General features: G+C 38.2%; 1 protein-coding gene across 1 annotated transcript; it reads right to left on the minus strand.

Moving 5' to 3' along the window:
* Positions 1 to 13,051: 13,051 nt before the first annotated feature.
* On the minus strand, positions 13,052 to 14,530 carry LOC110156109 (UDP-glucuronosyltransferase 2A2-like). The gene has a single exon (XM_055150060.1). It carries the CDS (start codon positions 14,513 to 14,515, stop codon positions 13,052 to 13,054), a length of 1,464 nt encoding a protein of 487 aa, XP_055006035.1. The 5' UTR covers positions 14,516 to 14,530.
* Positions 14,531 to 18,335: the final 3,805 nt, after the last annotated feature.

Here is an 18,335-nt window from a genome sequence, read left to right on the forward strand (position 1 = left end):
ATTTTTTTTTTTCTATTTTTGCTACTTATTTTGCATTTACTATTACCATTTATATATATTTTTTGTCTTTTCATTTTTAGTCTATTTTTAGTATTTTGTTATAATATTATTCACAACGTTATAATGTTTGTTATAATGTGATATAACTTATAACTTATGCCCAAGTTTACCTTTATTTCAGTAGAGATTGGCAGTTCCAGGGCTGATAGCATCAAAATGATTCTGCTGAAGGTGTACGAAGTCTAAAAACACAGTGGAGCACTTCCTGTATTACCACATGACACAATGTGCCACTGAGTGTTTTCTGTTTTAGAGAAGATCACAGCCTAAATATGCAGGGTTTGTGTGTTAAACATGCGAATGAAACAAAACACAACTCCAGGTCTGTTTGCGATGAGGAAACAAGATTATACAGAACAACAGATAAGAGCATAATCTGGGCCCTTTAATACTTCAAGGTCTAGTCCGGTTTAGCATAATGTGCATGTATACTTCTTCTGTTAAAATGTAAATAGAATGAATGAAATATTAAAATGAAAATGGAATACTAATCACCCTTAAAACATCTCATTGCCTCTCTGTTTTCTTTTTATTTTTCACTTGTGGATGTGAAAATCATTATGAAAACTAGGCATATGTGAACAAATTGAAACATTTTCTTACATGTCTTGTGGGCATAACTAATTAAAAGTACTTCATAAATGATAATGACATTGCATTTACAACTTAATGATATACCAAGCGTCTCTGAGTGTCCAGAAAAGCGCTATATGAAACTGATGCGTTATTATTATTATTATTAAATGTTACGTAAAATGAGGAATAATTTTTCACATTCTGGAACAAGTGGAGTAAAACTCGACAAACATGAAGCTTAAAGGTGCTGTAAATGCAAAATTGACTCTTGGGAACTTTTAGCCATGTTGTAACTGGAATTGTGTTAGTCTGTCTACATCTCCGAAGCTCAAAATGCTCTGTTACACCTTGTGATGTCATGAAGCAGTAGTTTTTTATTTAACATCTACATTTTACCTTATTTTAGTTTTGAGGAGATTCGAAATTCCAGGACTAAACTTAACCAAATGATTCTAATGAGAAACACGACAGATCACTTCCTGTATTACCACATGACATCACAAGGTGGAGTATTTTCTGTTTAAGAGAAGAACTCAGCCTAAGTATGCAGCGCTTGCCTATAAAACGTGTGAATGAAGCAAAACACAACTCCAGGTATGTTTTGGTGGTGTAACAACATTATAAAACAAACCAAAAAATAGCATAAGGGCCCTTTAACACGATATCTCCAACTCAAACCTGTATTCTGTCCACAACTCCTACTAAGGCCAGAGTACAGCTCCTGAGGTGGTGAATCTCTCTGCTCCTTTTTGGACTCTAGCCAAAATCTGCACTGTCCACCAGCTGTTACACTCTGTACTAGCTGTTTATGTTTGGATCTAACTTCATAATCACTAACAGAAAATGTACCCGACACACAAACTTAAAACCAGACTTTAGAAAATAACTAACTGACCTCCTGAAACCTCCTCTGACTTACATTATGCAACAATATTTGGGTTATTATTTCAATGGATTATGTAAGATGTGGGATTTATAATAGTACCTATACAGATATTCAAAATATTGTTCACTCTCCATACTTGTAGTATTTATTTGAGTATTTCTTACTTTGTTTAATTTCTTGTTAAATCGAAGTTTCTGAAGTTTCTGATTCAAGGCTAAGAGAGACGCTGCAGACAGGGTGCAAATTTTGTCAAACAAAAAATGCTTGATGATTTTTCATTTTTTGCTTTATCAAGGATATTCTGCATTCATAAAAGTACCGTAAAATACCAAATAATAGGCGTTTTCAATTAACCGCCAGGTCCCCTTTAAATGCCGGGTGCCAGTGTGTATTTTGATAAATAACTGCCAGTTCCAAATAAACGCCGAGTCTGCCTGCTCCCCACTTGCTGCATCTGTCATTTGTTTTAACTTGCTCAAGAAATGTCTGCACGTTGAGGGAGGTTTTAATTAGTTTCTGTAATTCAGGAGTCGCTTTCAAATGTGGGGAAACTACTCGCTCCTTAGATATTTTGTTGTAGCATTTCAAATTAAGTAGCCTACATCTGCAAAGAAAGTAGCATATGCTGACACCCCCAGTAGTCGTTGTGGCTGCTGCCGAGGAGACTGCTCAAACTCCCATTTCCCGTTTTTTGTGCTTTATTTAACCAAGATACCATGATTAGTGCAGCGACACCACAGGGAGCATGATGTTTACAGCCTGCAGTTTGACTTCAGTTCAGTCCTGCCTTTAACAGACTGGTTGTGTGACTGAATGGACAGGCTATATTCACCATCACATTCACTGAAAAAGTCGCAGAACAGATGACGTTGCTGTGAAATCCCTGTTTCGAAGTGACATAAAAAAGAAAGATGGCCCAACGTAGCGGGCAGGAAATGGAAGCAGTTTTTAAGAGTTTTAGTAATATTATTTCAGTTTGGCAACTCGGAGGAAGCAACTATGTCATCGTAGCTGCTGTGGCGTAAGAGGAAAGTTGTGGTAGTGGGGCGAGGAAAGGCAGGGGACGAGGCGGATCGAAATGCTGACAAGGTACGTAAAGTAGTCGCCAAGCCATTGTATAACAACTGTAAATTATAGTCATACTGGTTAAGAGAATTTGAGTACCATATTTTCCCAGTTTTGCTGAGAAAGATTATTGTGAGGACGGAATTAATCACCTGCCCCAAATTGCCGCCTGATCTCAAATAAATGACTGGTCTGTTAAGTGACTGAAACAAATAAACGCCTCGACTATTATTTGGTATTACAGTAAAAGTCATTGCATGATTTTGTAACTCTGAGCTGTCACTGATTTGCCTGGAATGTTCTGCAGTATGGCATTATAATGATCTTTCCCCTTGGAGGCAGGGAGGCGGCCACTAAGCTAAGTTACAAGTCAGAACTGCGGAGAGGCGACCCCACTCATGAGAACAATACATGTATTTTAAGATATTTTTTAACAGCCTGTGGTAAAATGTAGACACATTTAATGCCATACTGAAAAGATCATCATGGTGACAGGCAAAAAGGCTGACACCTCCACCAAAAAAGTTACACAGTGCACCTTTAATTTCCTATACCTCTCCACATTTTCATTATGGCCTGTCCAGTTTCTCTCATCAGTCCCTGCCTGACCACTCACTCATGCAGTGTTATCAGTGACTCTCCCTGGCGACCTCTCTTCTCTCTCTCCCTCTTTCTCTCGTTCTGTCTCTCTCCCCCTTTATCTCTCGTCCTCTGTCTCTCCCTCTTTCTCTCACACTCTCTCTCTCTCTCTCCTCTTGGCTGCTCCGTTGGCCTTATCATCCCTTTTTATCTCCCCTTCACTTACCTGGTCAAAATCTTTCTCCATGCAGCCTTTATTGGAAGATTTCTCACACTTTTTGTCCATGGCCTCTCCTGGCTTACCCCGCTCACCTACACAAGATTAGCCCTCTGTATTGCCAGCTACTTTCACATGATTTTTCCCATGATTCCTCTTGACTGTGTATTTTATATTTTTCTGAGATAACACTGTTTGGTTTCATGATAAGCCAAAACTGCCTTAGGGCCGTAAACTACCAAGAGTGAGGTTGGTAATCTCACCTCTCCTACCGCTATGAATCATGCACTCGAACCTCACAGTCAAACGTGGGAGTGTCTTGCTCAGTGACACAACAACAGCCACGTATTCTCAGTTATTTCTGTATTTATAAGCTACAATGGCTTTTTTGCAAATAAAAAATGTGTCGTATTACTCAGTTCTGTTTAGTCCACCCAAGACACAGTTACAGGGAATTACAAACTATAAACAAAATACCAAAGTCATCAATCTGCCGCTATTTAATCCCCTGTACTTTAATACTCATTCTGTTTTGACTTGACCTTAACATTGTGATCAATACATTTTTCTTGCTTGCCACATGAATACTCTTAACCTTATCTGTCTGGTTACCACGGTTACCCCCGTACACCAGAGAGCGAGACAAGTGAGATCTGGAGCGCGCTGTATATTATCTCATTTCAGCCCGAAGCCACTGTCTTTGAACTTGCTCAAGCCCTGAAGGCACACAAGAGTAGATCAGTAGACAAGTAATTTTAAAGGTGCACTATGCAACTTTTCTCCTTGGGGGTTGACCACCTTCTTGTCTGCATAGAAATGTTACTGCTTTGCCTGAAATCTTCCATATTAAACCAAACTCATCTAGAAGAAAAGGTGTATACATTCAGCATTACAGTTCAGTTTAAAGTGTATTTTTAACACAATTATCTACTGACTGAAAATGACTTCTGGATAAGAATTAGAATATCTCCATTTCAAAAACAAACTTTTGTTTTTAATGGATCACTCCTGAACAAACTTTTTTTCTTTTTTTTTTCTTAAACATAATTTGAAAAGCATGCAGTCGAATTGTGAGCAGGGTCAGCTGTCTACAGATCTCACCTGTACATTGGCTTGGAACATGGCGATAGACAAGATTAGTACTGTGAAACATTTTATCTCCAATGGGATAACCAGGTGACAGATCCTACATCAGAAATATTACCTAGTATACTTTAAACCATATTATGCAAAAATGACTTTTTGAACAATATGGTCACGTTACACTGACCAGGCTGGGGCCACCTAGTGCCTATGTTCAATTTAATTTCTCTCCAGCGACTAGGTCAGGAATCAGAATACACTAGACGGTTTGCAAGAACCCTGGAAGTTGTAGACTGTGCACCGACCAATCAGCGAAGAGCTGTGAAGCCATGATGTCAAACTCAAGCGTCTGTCTGGGTCCCTTTTGTGGTACAGCACAACAGTAAACAAAGCAGTCGAGATGGATGTAGACGAAGACAGACATTCTGTGCTGGCAACGATTCCCGAGATCGAGGATTTAAAGAGAATGTTTGGGGAATTTTATCAAGGGGATTTGGCACATCACATATGTCACAACCAAATAGCAGCGATTGGTTAAATAAAAAAGGACCTGTCTACCGTCAAGTGAATGAATCCTAATGATGCGAGGTCAGGTGATTTCCAAGAAGTAAAACCGGCTGATGAATCAGGCTAATGTTACACAATGTAACCATGTTGTATTATTGTCCCATGTCAAAAACATATATGGAGTTGTATTTTTACATCACACTTATTTTATTAATGCATTAATCCAATGGTGCCTTCTCTGAGAACTTAAAAATGTTCAGTTCGCATTTTGATAGTTTTGTTATGCCATAAGTAAAAATCTGGACTTTTTTAAGCCCAACCATAAACCCATTAGCAGCAGATAAGGACCTCATTTGTTTACTTTCACATTGTTCATTAGCCGATGAAGCTCCAGTGTCTAAATGCCTCACTGGAAAAGAGGGTGAAGTTTATGAAAGTATATTTAGCAATTTTAAGTTTTATTTCAAGTTAGAAAATGTGAAATACTTATCCCAATGTGACGAAAAGCAGATTCAAAAGGGAATTAAAACAACAACCACAAAGTCTCAATTACCTCTTGGCAACATTACATATACGTTGAAGCTACACACAGCTTGAAAAGAGAAAAGTTATCTGGTAGTCTCAATCTTGATGGACTGTTGGAGATATTGATTTTAAGCCGCTAAGACTCAATGAGAAATGTCTACTGTTAAAATCTGACCACAAACCCCTACTGCTTGACATTTACATGGTCAGTAACTCTTTGAAACCTTCCCCATAGAGAAGCTACCGATCAATAGAACAGACTTTGAAGGATATGTCAAACTACTGTCTTTCGGATGCACAAAAGTTAATTACATTTAGCAACAAGCCGGAGAACGGTGCATGGGGAAAACTTTCAAGTAGAAATTGTTTGTTCAAGGCTGTGTATTTCATTGTTGTATAATTCAGAGTAACAACTCAGACCAGAAATCTATCTATATCCATCTAGGGACACGAAATGCAAGCAAAAATACAACCAGAATGTCAAGCAATGACCCTGTATGGTTGTATGGACTTGATAAATAACACAATACAAACTTTTTTTTTCATCATAATTATCAGAATGCAATTTAAAGCCACAGTATGTCACGTTTTGGTCAAAAACAGACTGCAATTAAAGGTCCTGTATTACAAAATTGATTCTTGTGAGCTTTGTGATGTCATGTAGTGGTATTTTTCAAGTTAGCAGCTACTTTTTAACTTTAGTTCAATAGAGATTGGCTATTCCAGGGCTGAATTTATCCAAATGATTCAAGTGAAGGTGTGTGGAGTTTAAAAACACAGTTTGTTTTCGCAGACTGTTTTCTGTTTGAGAGAACAGCAGGGTTTGTGTGTGTTGTGGCAAATATTATATATCTTTTGATGATATATAATTTAATCCATTTGCGAAGCTCAATGAGTTTTTGGAATACAGACAAAGGTTTATTCTTGGTACAGCAGATATGGACCGAGCCTAGACCTGCCCTGGCCACAGACAAACAGCCTCTCCTCACCAGCAGAATGTCCCTACTCCATTTGACCCTGATTGTTACAAAGCACCAGGTTTATATAGGCTGAGAGGACTTGAGGATATACATTTCAAACTGAGAAGGTGACGACTCCTACTGAGGTGTGGCCAGATGTGCTTGGGCTGATCCATATTCACGTGCATTTGTCACTTCCTCGCAAGATCAGCAAGCAAAAGGGAACAGAAGTGTTTACATTGAAGGGTCTTTCTAACACTGTCTTTAACTACCAAACCAAATGTGTTTCTAAAAGATAAACAAATCACTATTTTAATGTAATCAATCATAATCAATATTTTCCTGTGGGGGTCTGGTCTTGGGTATAAATCACATTCATTCACACAAAGACAGACTGAGAGAAATCTTTCCACAATATAAATTTCCATCACCGTGTGTCAAACGTGTGAATGAAATGAAACAAAACACAACACACGACAGGTCTGTTTTTGATGAGGAAACAACATTATAACATAGATCAGAAAATAGTGCATCCTTATTATGAGATGGCTTGCACCTCCATAAACCTGACTCTTATTTGGCCTAAAGATTTTGAATGATAAGTAATAATTGGGATTATTAAAATTATGAAATAGAGACAACACATGCCTTTTTAGGTGTATAATAATTGTATAAAGAAACTCAACAGGATTTCCATACAGTAAATGAAGAATAAAATAAAAACTTAACCTTGGTAGATGATAATGATTCTAATTGTAGTAACATATAATAATGCATATCTAAAGTGTGGTAATCATAAACATAAGAAGTAAAGACTCCAAATGTCCGCAGATCCGGTCGTGTCGATGCCCCCGCCGTCGACATGTCTCCCAGATACTGGCTACTGTTCAAAACTGGCCCCAATATTATCGTCTTTGCGGGTGAATGGGCAGAAGTCCTCAAATTAACAGGAAGTTGAAACAGAAATGTAGAAATGAAGTATTATCCTACTATTACAACTTCAGTGTGAAAGTTACATTCAAGTTTACACTGGAGATCCTTTATGACCCGCTTCTGTTCTCTATAAATCCCTATTTTTGGACATGCCCTGTAGTTGCTTTGCACATGTCCGAAGAGAAAGTTCAAGTTGTTTTGGCTGGTTTTAAAATGTAAGCGACTTTTACATATATTCTATAGCTCAACTACTTAGATATTCATTCAGTTTTTTTTCCCTGATAAATGCATGGCTACAGGCAGATTTTAAGGAGACCAAGCACAGAGTTGAACCAGCATACAGAGCATGCACTGTATAATACATATGTGAACATGTAAATGGAATAACACTACCTGACCAGAAATTATAACAGAGTGAATTAAATAACAGTGTGAATAACTTTTAGTGCAGAGAAGTAGTGCAGGATTCACTTAAGAAACGTTTTTGTCCGAGGTGCATTTACTCTGCTTGGAATGTAATGTTTCAAAGTATGGTATTAAGTATGCAAATAAGTTCAGATGTACTGGCAAAAACATGTCTTGGCACCTGTTTGTCTCTATGGAGATAGATCAGACCCGTGCCAGGCACTGGAGCATCTCCAAGACTCCAAGTTATGTAGTACGGTAAGAATGTAAGTGTTTCAAGAGATTTCATTAACAGTCAGAACATCAGTAATTGAAGAAAAGCAGGATATTATGGAACATTCAAGCTAAGAAGTAAACTTTGAAGACTAGCAGGTGAACAAACTCTCCACCAGAAAAGTTTAATAGTGCACCTTTAAGTAGAAAATCACAATTCTTTTACTCTAGCACAAACTCTGAGTACTTCTCCAACTCTCCAATACTGCACTACATCATTGAACCGAATTATGTGTCATTGCTATATTTATCTAACATAGTGAAGTGACAAAATCACTTTAGGTTTGTGGTTAAATGACTTTTATCTGCACATCAGTGACACCTGTGCTCCGGGTAAATAATATGAGTTTGGCCGCGCGTCAGTCCACTGCAGACGGGCTAAATCAGAGCTACAAACACCAGCCATCACCGCTCTGTCACGCTCCATAAGCCTGATGCATCCTCCATTTTCCTGTCAAAGTCCAGAGGGATTTACAGGTGAGGACCTCATTCAAAATGTCTTTGAGCCGTGCAGACCGGACACACTTTGCACACTATATTTATGTTAGCATGCCCCATTTCTGAAAAACACATTCTACAAGCTGGACAATATTCATATATATGTCATTTTCAATAGCAATTGCATTTTATAGAGCAGATTTTTTTTTATGAAAAAGGTTCTAGTTCAAGTGGACTTCTGTTCGTACTGAATTATAGTGATATTTGAATATATAATCGTCATCATCATCATCATTATTGCATTTATATAGCGCCTTTCAAGATACCCAAAGACTTTTACAGTTCATTATTCATTCACTCAACACTCGGTAAGCTGCTACTGTAGTCATAGCTGCCCCGGGACAGACTGACAGAAGTGAGGCTGCCAATCTGCGCCATGGGCCCCTCCGACACATTTTGGTGGAGGATGCACCTCCTGCTTGTCTCCATGGAGTTGTTATTGTTTTGCCTGGATTTGTCTGTAGTGTGGGATTATAGTTGTATATCTCCGTGGAGACAATACGGTGACACCACCGGGACAAGTTACAGGTCCAATCTGTGGAAAGGTGACCCCATTCGTAGTATGGCTGTATTACCTAAAAATAAATACACCTGTAGCTGAATAAATGCAAACAGTTTAATGTTATACTGTGGAACATTCCAGGTAAAGCCATAAAATTTCAATGAAGCCAATAGGTGACACCCCAGACTCCATTTTAACTCATGTTTTTCATCTCTAGGAGTCATTCAATCAGATGTACAAGCTTTCACAACTGTCTTCTCACAGTGTAGTGGAGCAGCAGCTCTACTCTAAGCTCCTACAAATTTTCAAAGCTTTTCTCAGTTTTTTGGCATGTAGCAATGATAATCCTATCTCACCTGACCAATCCATGGCTTTCTGAGTGATGACCATCATTGCCATAACATTTCAAAACTAAATATTCTTATTCAGTATCTTTTGAATGGTGAAAAGTGCTAAAAATATCACCCATAAACAGTGGGCTGAACTAGTGAATTGCTAACCAAAGATTAAACTGAAACTGAAAAGAAAAAAAAATATATATATATATGTATTATTTTAAAAAAAACATATTTTCCAACATGATTGCATTATTTTTATTGGGAGTTGGACTCACAAAATCTACTCTGAGTGTGGACCGTGCTCCAGTCTGTAACATCAATAATGTATGCCTCTCGGACTGCTATTAAAATGACAAGAAGTGAGTGTGACAGGCAGCCAAGTACCTCAAAAACTTTAATGATCTGTTGTTCACTAGGCCATACACACATTCAGTCTGTACACATATACAGTGCAAGTGTGCTAATTATTAAACATATAAAATCTCTTCTCCCATCTGTTCTCATCATAAAAACATTCAACTGTCGACTAATAGGTCCCAGCAGTCAGCTATCAATCACAGTGGAGGGATTACACAAGATTTAGAGCTGATTTCCATACGCTGGGTGGCCATACTGCGCCTGTGATACGGACAAAACAAGGCTTTCCTGGGGCCACAAGGGGGATTTATGCAGAGCCAAACACCAGTTATCTGTGCACTCGGGTTTAAAAGTGAACCTAGAAAGTTAGAGCAGAGTTTGAAAATATCTGTGTAACTTGGTAGTAATTCACTGGTAGCACTTGGTTGCACTGCATTGGTTTATTCAGTGAGTCTTACAGAGGATTACTTGTACTGTATTTTTTGGACTATAAGGCGCACTTAAAATCTCAAAAATCGACCGTGTGCCTTATGTATTAATTCTGGTTGTGCTTACTGACCTCGATCCGTTATATGTGGTACACAGCGCTCAAAAATCTGTTGAAATGCTTTAGTACGTGTGAGGGAGTTGGCCCGACGTGGTCAAAGTAGGAGACAGACGACAACAAAAAAGTGTTTTTGACTAGACAAATTTACTTTAAAACAGACTTCTAAAGTTAAAGAAAAAGAAATGACAAACAAACAGAAAATAAGTAACTCAAATCAAATGCACCAAACAATCTGCACAGAAGTCTTCCTCAGTTGATGACACTTGCTTTTCTTTTATACCCCACACAGCAGGAAATGCCTCCCCCAAGTGAGTATCATTTCCAGGTCACTCTTCAAAGCAAAGTGAGTATTTCTTTTCAAGTCCCAAGTCCCCTTTTAAAATCAAAATGCTTAACATAAACTAAACAGTGTGTTGAAAATATATACAATCTATAAAAAACAAACACACAAAAACATGAAACAGAACTTAAGCCAGTTCTCCCCTCCACATGGTTCAGCCCACGACCTCCTCCAAGCTTTTAAAAATGTCTGACATGAAGCACGCCACCTCTTGTCTGGACCATGTGGAGCTGCGTGAGGAATGGAAACTGAAATGAATTAACAAATAAAGTATATTTACTTGAACAATGTCTAATGTGATAAATTAACCAAAACTAAGAATTATATGTAACTGTAATTGTAGTACATTGCTAAATTAATAAAATGTAAAATTACACTAATGTGAGTTTAAAACCAGGACAAAGGCCCACTTTGTCTCAGTACGACACAGAAAGAACAAATATTCCACTGAGTTGTGTCCTTTATTACTTATTACTCAAAGTATATTTGAGTCCTCCTCATAGGAAATAAAACAAAGTTAAATTATCCACCCACATTCACGTTCATAATGCACATTCACCAAGACAGGGAGGCAACTCCGGGTGAATTACACCACTATCTAACAATGGATCGGATGGGCTAAGGGATCAGTCTCATGTGTTATCCGTTTGTTTCCCTTAATGAGCCTTATAATCTGGTACGATTTATGTATGAAAATAGACAAGAGAATTCAACATTATTGATATTGCTCCTTATAATCTGGTGCACTTTATAATCCCCAAAATGCAGTATTTAAAACACAAAAATACATTCATGTATGTTGCAATTTTCAACCTTAAAACATAAAATAAATGTCTGGACTTTCAAAACAAACACATGAACCTCACGCATTACTTTTTAATTATTTATTTATTTTTTTAATCAGAGAAATGCAGACAAAATTGGTCATTTTCCTATATAAAATACATGTAAAATCAATGTTATGTCAAGTCAGATCCATTTTTATTACATCAGTGCCGTGTGTAAGTCTTACAGTACAATGTGTCCAGAATTGGAAAAGAAATGCACATGACATTTTTTAAACATATATTTTTGTATTTTATGTTATTTTACCAAAAGTATGAAATTTATAACTTGCTTTGAACTTCTGGGCCACTGTACATAACCTGAAAAAGGATTCAGTCAATAGTGTTTTTTTTCTGATCCTGAGATGCTTAAAATATTTTTTCTTCCCTCTCTCAGGACTTTTTTTGCAACTTTCTACTCACTAATGACTAGACATAGTGGTTCCCGGTAACTTTTCTTCCACCTTCCTTCTTTCCTTTTTCAGTTTAAAACAATTGCATACACCATGAATAGCGAGTGCTCTTAACTCAGTAATTATAGTTTCAAAGATTTAAAAATACATCGAGCCACGCTGATTTCTGAGGCGATGCTTTCAGTCACATGGTCAAGTAAGACGATACTCTAACTATAGCACTTTTCAGGGACATGTTACAATTCTTTAGACAATAATAAACTGTGGCAAAGGGTTGTATGAGGCCAAGACAGGATTAGTAAGCGGTCAATAAACAAGTCTGCCTCTCATAAGGAAGCACAATGAGATCCACGGTTGCATCGATTTAGTCATTTATATCATAATTGTTTTCACTTCTACCCTGCAGTTTCTTTGTCAAGTGTCTCTTGGACCTGGTCATTTCTGTGCCATTATCTGTTAACATTTTGTCTTTCTTGTCCTCTCTCTGTTGTATAACTTCCCCAATAGAGTATAATATGATGAAAACTGATGGTACTTATTTCAGTATTTTATTCAATAGACATACTAGTTTTTAAAGGTGCATTGTGCATTTAAAGGTGCAACTTTTCTGGTGAAGGGCCCATCAAATACTTTTCTCCATAGATGTTATTGCTTTGTCTGGAATGATTCACAGTACAGCATTAAATCTTTCCATCTTCATGAGATCAAACCAGGTTAGATCTGTAGAAAGGCAACTTTATTCACAATCAGAATGCCCATTTTTGAGCAATAAAATAATCTGCAGTTGAATAAATGTAAGGTAGAGCTGTTTAATGTCATACTGTGGAACATTCCACCCAGAGCAATGACTTATCCATAGAAACAAGCAGCTGAACAAAACATGGCTGCAAATATTTCTTGGTGTAAAAGAAAATTTTGTGATTTAACTATAGAAATCTGACATTTACTTTCCTACCTTTTTGTACTTTGGAATACTGTTGAAGTCACAAGCAGAATTGAGACTAAACTTGAACTAAACCTAACCTAGAACTTAACAGACCAAGACTAAACCAGGACTAGAAAAGGACCAAATCAAGTCTACAGGACTAAAAGTAGAAGAGGTTTTTCCCTGGTAGCACAGCAGGATTAACCTGGGGTCAAACCAGGAAAAGTGTAAACGCACGCTTATTGCTTTTTGAGTTTTCCTTTGTTACAAATCAATCTCCACAGACAATTCAGCACTGCAACAACAACAGCTACACACAATAAAGTCACCACTATCAGAAACACTATCACATCTATGCAGTGATATTGGAGAAAGGAGAGTTTGTATGATTCGCTTCTCAAATGTTTCGCTCCTTTGTGCTTCATGACAAACTCAACCCAGAAAACTGCAGTGTCCAGTGGATTCAGTGGAGTATCTCTGTGTATTTTGGAGAGGATCTTCATCTTCTCTCTGTAGGAGGGGTTGTATAAAACCTCTTGGAGAGCTTGGAGGAAGTTGTCTCTATTCAACGTTGCGATGTCCAAAACTTTAGCCACCCCTCTCACTTCCATTCTCCCAAAATTGTCCCGTTGATCATGCATAAGAGGTAAACCAACAAGAGGAACGCCATGGTAAATCGCTTCTTGGATTCCGTTCGTTCCTCCGTGCCCCACAAACACTTTTGTTTTCGGATGTCCAAGAAGATCGCTCTGAGGAAGCCAGTCCGAAAGCAAAGTATTATTACCAAGATTGACAGGTCTCTTGCCTTTATGCCTCCAGATAACTTTTTGTGGTAGCTTTGAAAATGCAGCAGCAATTTCTTCAACAACATGATCAGGAAGTTGAGCTACCAAAGTTCCTAAAGACATAATGACAACTCCATGTTCCCCCGAGCTTTGCACAAAGTCTTCCAGGTTGTGAGGTAGAGGTTTGGGGGGTTTGCATGGGTATCCAGCGATGTAAACAATATTAGGCATTGTGGGACGGGGGAATTCAAAGGTAAAGTCTATCCTCATGAGCCAAATATCGGCAGCTTGGACCAACTCTGAGTATTGTATATCAGATCCAAAGTAGTGCTGGACTATGGGATTATAATTTGAGTCAAGGACATTTAAAATTTGTAAATTAATCAGGAAATATTGCAACATATTTTTGACTCTTTCTGAAAAGGTCATTTTATCAGTAAATATGGATGGCATCGGTATATAGGATAAAAGGGAAGGTGCAATTAAAGAATGCCCATCTCCTGCCATAGTCCACCTGGCCACTAGCACCAGAGGTAACTCCAAGCGGTGGGCCATAAGAACCCCAGACAGAACTGCCGGATCGGTCAAAACTAGATCAAATTTCGCCTCTCTCAGTTCCTGCATAAAAGTATTATTCTCAAACATTTCCCTAACCACATTTACTACACTTTGATGTTTTTGGTAAAAGTAATTTAAAACCTCAGATACTCTGTTGATGTATTCCCATACAGAAAATGGTTCGAGGCTCATCTTAGTCATTTTAGCAGCAAAATCGGTCATGATCTTCTCATTGGAGCTCATTGCCGGTATGTTAATAGTTGTATAATTCGGTGATTCCTTGATGAACCAGCTGTCTACTGGGCGAAGCACGGTGATGTTGTGGCCTTTAGAGGAAAGTGCTTCAACAAGGACTTTCATTTGGATCCAGTGGCTTCCATCCACTGGGAAAACTAGGACTTTTCCTCCAGAAACCACAGAAGAGCAGAGGAGAGTGAGCACAGCTGGGAGAAGATGGAGTGACATGTTTCATAGAGATTCTGTGGAAGGAAGAAAAAAAGATACTAGTAAGTGTCCTTTTAAAAGTGATCTATTGGGCTAAAGTCTGATTGATAAACATGTTTTATCAGTCATGGAAACAAATCAGTGCTCATGGAGTTAAACATGTTTTACTGTATTATTTGATTATATTATCTGTGACAGTCCTATGCAAATAACCAACAAGTACATTACATTTTGGATTAATTACATATGCAGTTTTCCACACAAAAATATGTGCAAGAATCTGTATACATTTTGAACTTTTTCTGAGCAAAAAACTACCCACTGCCTATGTTTCATAAGATTAGAGTAGAGTATAGAAGAGGGAGAAAGTGAAAAATAGAGAAGCATAAAACATTTATTTCCTCTGATAACTAACCAATCAAACTCCTTTTGGCACGTGCATGAGCAAGCTTGAATCTGCGTGTTTGCAAAGCACACGATGTCTGCCTTAAGTTAATAAAGTACTGCAAGAATATCTCAACTAAACAAAACTACTCCTGTTTTAAACGGTCCTACCTGTTCTCTTCTCAGAGGCCTTGTGTCCTTAGCTCTTTTCTTTCCTTATAAAGTTCATAAGTTAGTGTTGAAGGAAGTTGAATGCAACAGTCCAGAGTCCTGTTATATAATTGGGAGAGGGGCTCCATTATATTGCTGCTGCAGTGCACCATGGGAACTTTTGTAACAGATTTTGGATGCCTAAACACTTTCCCCTGAGGCCCATATTTGGTCGGTACCAATAAATAATTAAATATAAAAAAATCAAACATTTCTTTCCTCAGATTAATTAACCGGTCTAAACAACACTAGTCCAGTTTAAAATGGTCCTACCTGTTCTGCTCTCAAAGTCCTTGTGTCTTCAGCTCATTTTATTCTTTATAAATGGTCATATTTTTCTATAGCACTTTTCTACCTTCAAGGCACTCAAAGCACTTTACAACAAGGAACCACTCACCCATTCACACACACATTCACACATTCACACACCAGTGTACGCAGACACTGTGGGCAAGGTGGGTTAAGTGTCTTTCCCAAGGACACAATGACAGCATTCATCTGTGGGAGCTGGAATCACATCAGCCAACCTGTGGCTCAGTGGATCTGACCACTCAACCTGTGATGTTTTATGTCGAGAACCAGATTCAAACCACCAACCTTCAGATCAGTGGGTAAATGCTCTACCAAGTGAGCTACTGCCGCCCGTTACTGTTGAATGAAGACACTTTATTACGGCAACACTCCATAGTGCTGTTACAAATGTGAGGGAGGGGGTACATTATACTGCTGCTGCAGTGCATCATGGGAATGTCCATAATAGGATTTAGAAGCCAAAAAACTTTCCCCTGAGGTCTACAGTTGATCTGTACTGTATGGACTAGATTCTGTTTCTCAATAATATTTGATCTTTAAATGAACTTTGCTCTGCACAGGTCACTCTGCACCATCAGTGAGGACTGTAAACAAAGAAATCATTAGTCCAATCCACTGATCACATTGTGTGATGAGAAAACTTTGGCCCATGACTGCAAAGTTTATTGTTCAGGTATTATATTCAGTCTTCTCTTACATCCTTGTGTTGTATTATATGTTTGTCCTTTTTGTAGGGTGATCCTAACTCCTGGTTGATAAAAAGCATACACAAACTAAAAACTCAAGTTCATGCAGCGGTGACAATATTACACACGCAGAAACGATTGGACCTTAAAGAAGACTTTCTTTGTTTTTGTTTTTTTGTTTGTTTTGTTTTTTTGTACTTAAACCTGTATTAATTAATCAATCAATATACTACTTCAAGCAAGGCTATGAAGAGGGGAAAACAAAATCAAACTTTTAAAGCTCAATTTGATGTAGCATAATAACATACAACAAAACATACTTGGAGTTTTGTTTCATTCACATGTTTAACACACAATTCCTGCATATTTAGGCTTTGTTCTTTTCTCACACGGAAAGCATTGTTTCACCTTGTGATGTAATGTGGTAATACAATAAGTGCTCCACTGTGTTTTTAAACTCTACACACCTTCACTGGTATCATTTGAATAATTTCAGCACTGAAATTATTTTACTTTTAGTTCAATCTCTACCAAACTAAAGGTAACTTGAAAACTACAACCATATGACAACGTAACGTGCAAGAGAGCATTATGAGCTTGTAGGCAGACAATAACACTAAGGCTTACTCAAACATGTGTGAATGAAATAAAGCACAACTCCAGGTGTATTTTTGATGATGTATCAGCATTATAACATGGTTTAAAGCTCACAAGAAATCATTTTGTGTAATAAAGGACCTTTAGGAATGATCAAATTCTTGAATATCTTGAATTATTCGTTGAGGCTTCAGTGTGAATTTCCAACTGCATGGGGTCTTTATTGACTAATCAACAGCAGTCTAAAGGGGCTCTAGTATTTGATGAAGTACTGTGGAAGAAATCAGACACACCTGGGCCCTCTGCTCTTCAGACATGACTCAAGTCGAAGCCTTTTTGTACATTTCAAACAGTGCACCGCGGGAGGCTCAGAAGTGAATGACGCTTCTCTGTTAAATCCCTATACAATACACTAAAGCACAGGTACAGATCCCAGGTGAGTCCCGTTGACTGTGTGAAGCTAATAGAGAATGAACTGAGAGAAATAAAATGTGTTGACAAAAGCCCTGTCTGATACATATGGATTAAAGATGAGATAGATAGTGCTGTAGTCCCAAAATACTCTTGCAACTTTTATCACATTTAACAGGAGTGCACTGGGCCACAGTTTGCCTAATCAATTTTAGCATTTTTAAAAATAAACCATTGGCAAAATCCATCATCTTGCTGAAATGCAAACAATAAGAGCTGAATACTATTACCACGGTCAGTGAGAATTCCAATGGCCAACTGTTCTATGTAATGAAAAATTAATGCACAGCGGTTAGCCATTTGTAGGCCAGCAACAGCTAAATCACATTCCACATGGTGTTCTACGACTCCATGTTGTGTGTTAAAACTGCATAATGCGTAGCTCCTCATTGTTTAATGCGCCTTGGGACACTCAAAGATGCTTTACAGTGCATTGTTAATTCGCTGTTATTTCTGTAGCCACAGCTGCCCCGGTGGTGGACTGAGGGTAGAAGTGAGGCTGCCAGTCTGCACCATCAGCCATTTTCACCACCACCAACCACTCAAATACACATCGCATTCATACTAGACAAACTGGGTGTTTGGGCTAAAGACACAATGACAGTATAAGATGGTTCAGTGGAAAATCATTTGTATTTCTGTTATTAGGTTCTTTTTTCAGACCGAGTTTGTTTTCCTACCTGACAGTTTCGAGTGCTCACGAGCGGTCTTCCTCAGAGTGATCACGTGATGTTGCTGTGACGTGTCTGCTCAGCTGATTTAAACAAGTTTTGGCTCTGTCTTCCTACCAGTGGAGGCAGGACGACGGCTCCATCTGCAGTTCGACTTCCTCAGGACAGTATCCGAGGTGTGTGAGAATAAAAAAGCCCCCTCGTCCCGGTTTATCGTCCCGTGGGCACGTTTCTGCTATTCAATTGCCTCTTTAGTCCAGCGACGGTGTTTGTTTTAGTCTGTCCCAATGATGTTTGCTCCGTCCCGGTCCATAATGTGGTTCTCTCTTTTACAGTGGTTACAAATGGCCGGTTTGAGTTGTTCTTGTTCTGCTTTGTGTTTCGTCTTCACTGTTTCCTTCTCAC

This window comes from Boleophthalmus pectinirostris, unplaced genomic scaffold, assembly GCF_026225935.1.
Source record: "Boleophthalmus pectinirostris isolate CB_2022bp ecotype Guang Dong unplaced genomic scaffold, ASM2622593v1 HiC_scaffold_1, whole genome shotgun sequence".
Lineage (NCBI taxonomy): Eukaryota > Metazoa > Chordata > Actinopteri > Gobiiformes > Gobiidae > Boleophthalmus > Boleophthalmus pectinirostris.

Coding starts and splice junctions, on each gene's coding strand:
- LOC110156109 (XM_055150060.1), bottom strand. CDS start 14,515: ATGAAAGTCCTTGTTGAAGCACTTTCCTCTAAAGGCCACAACATCACC.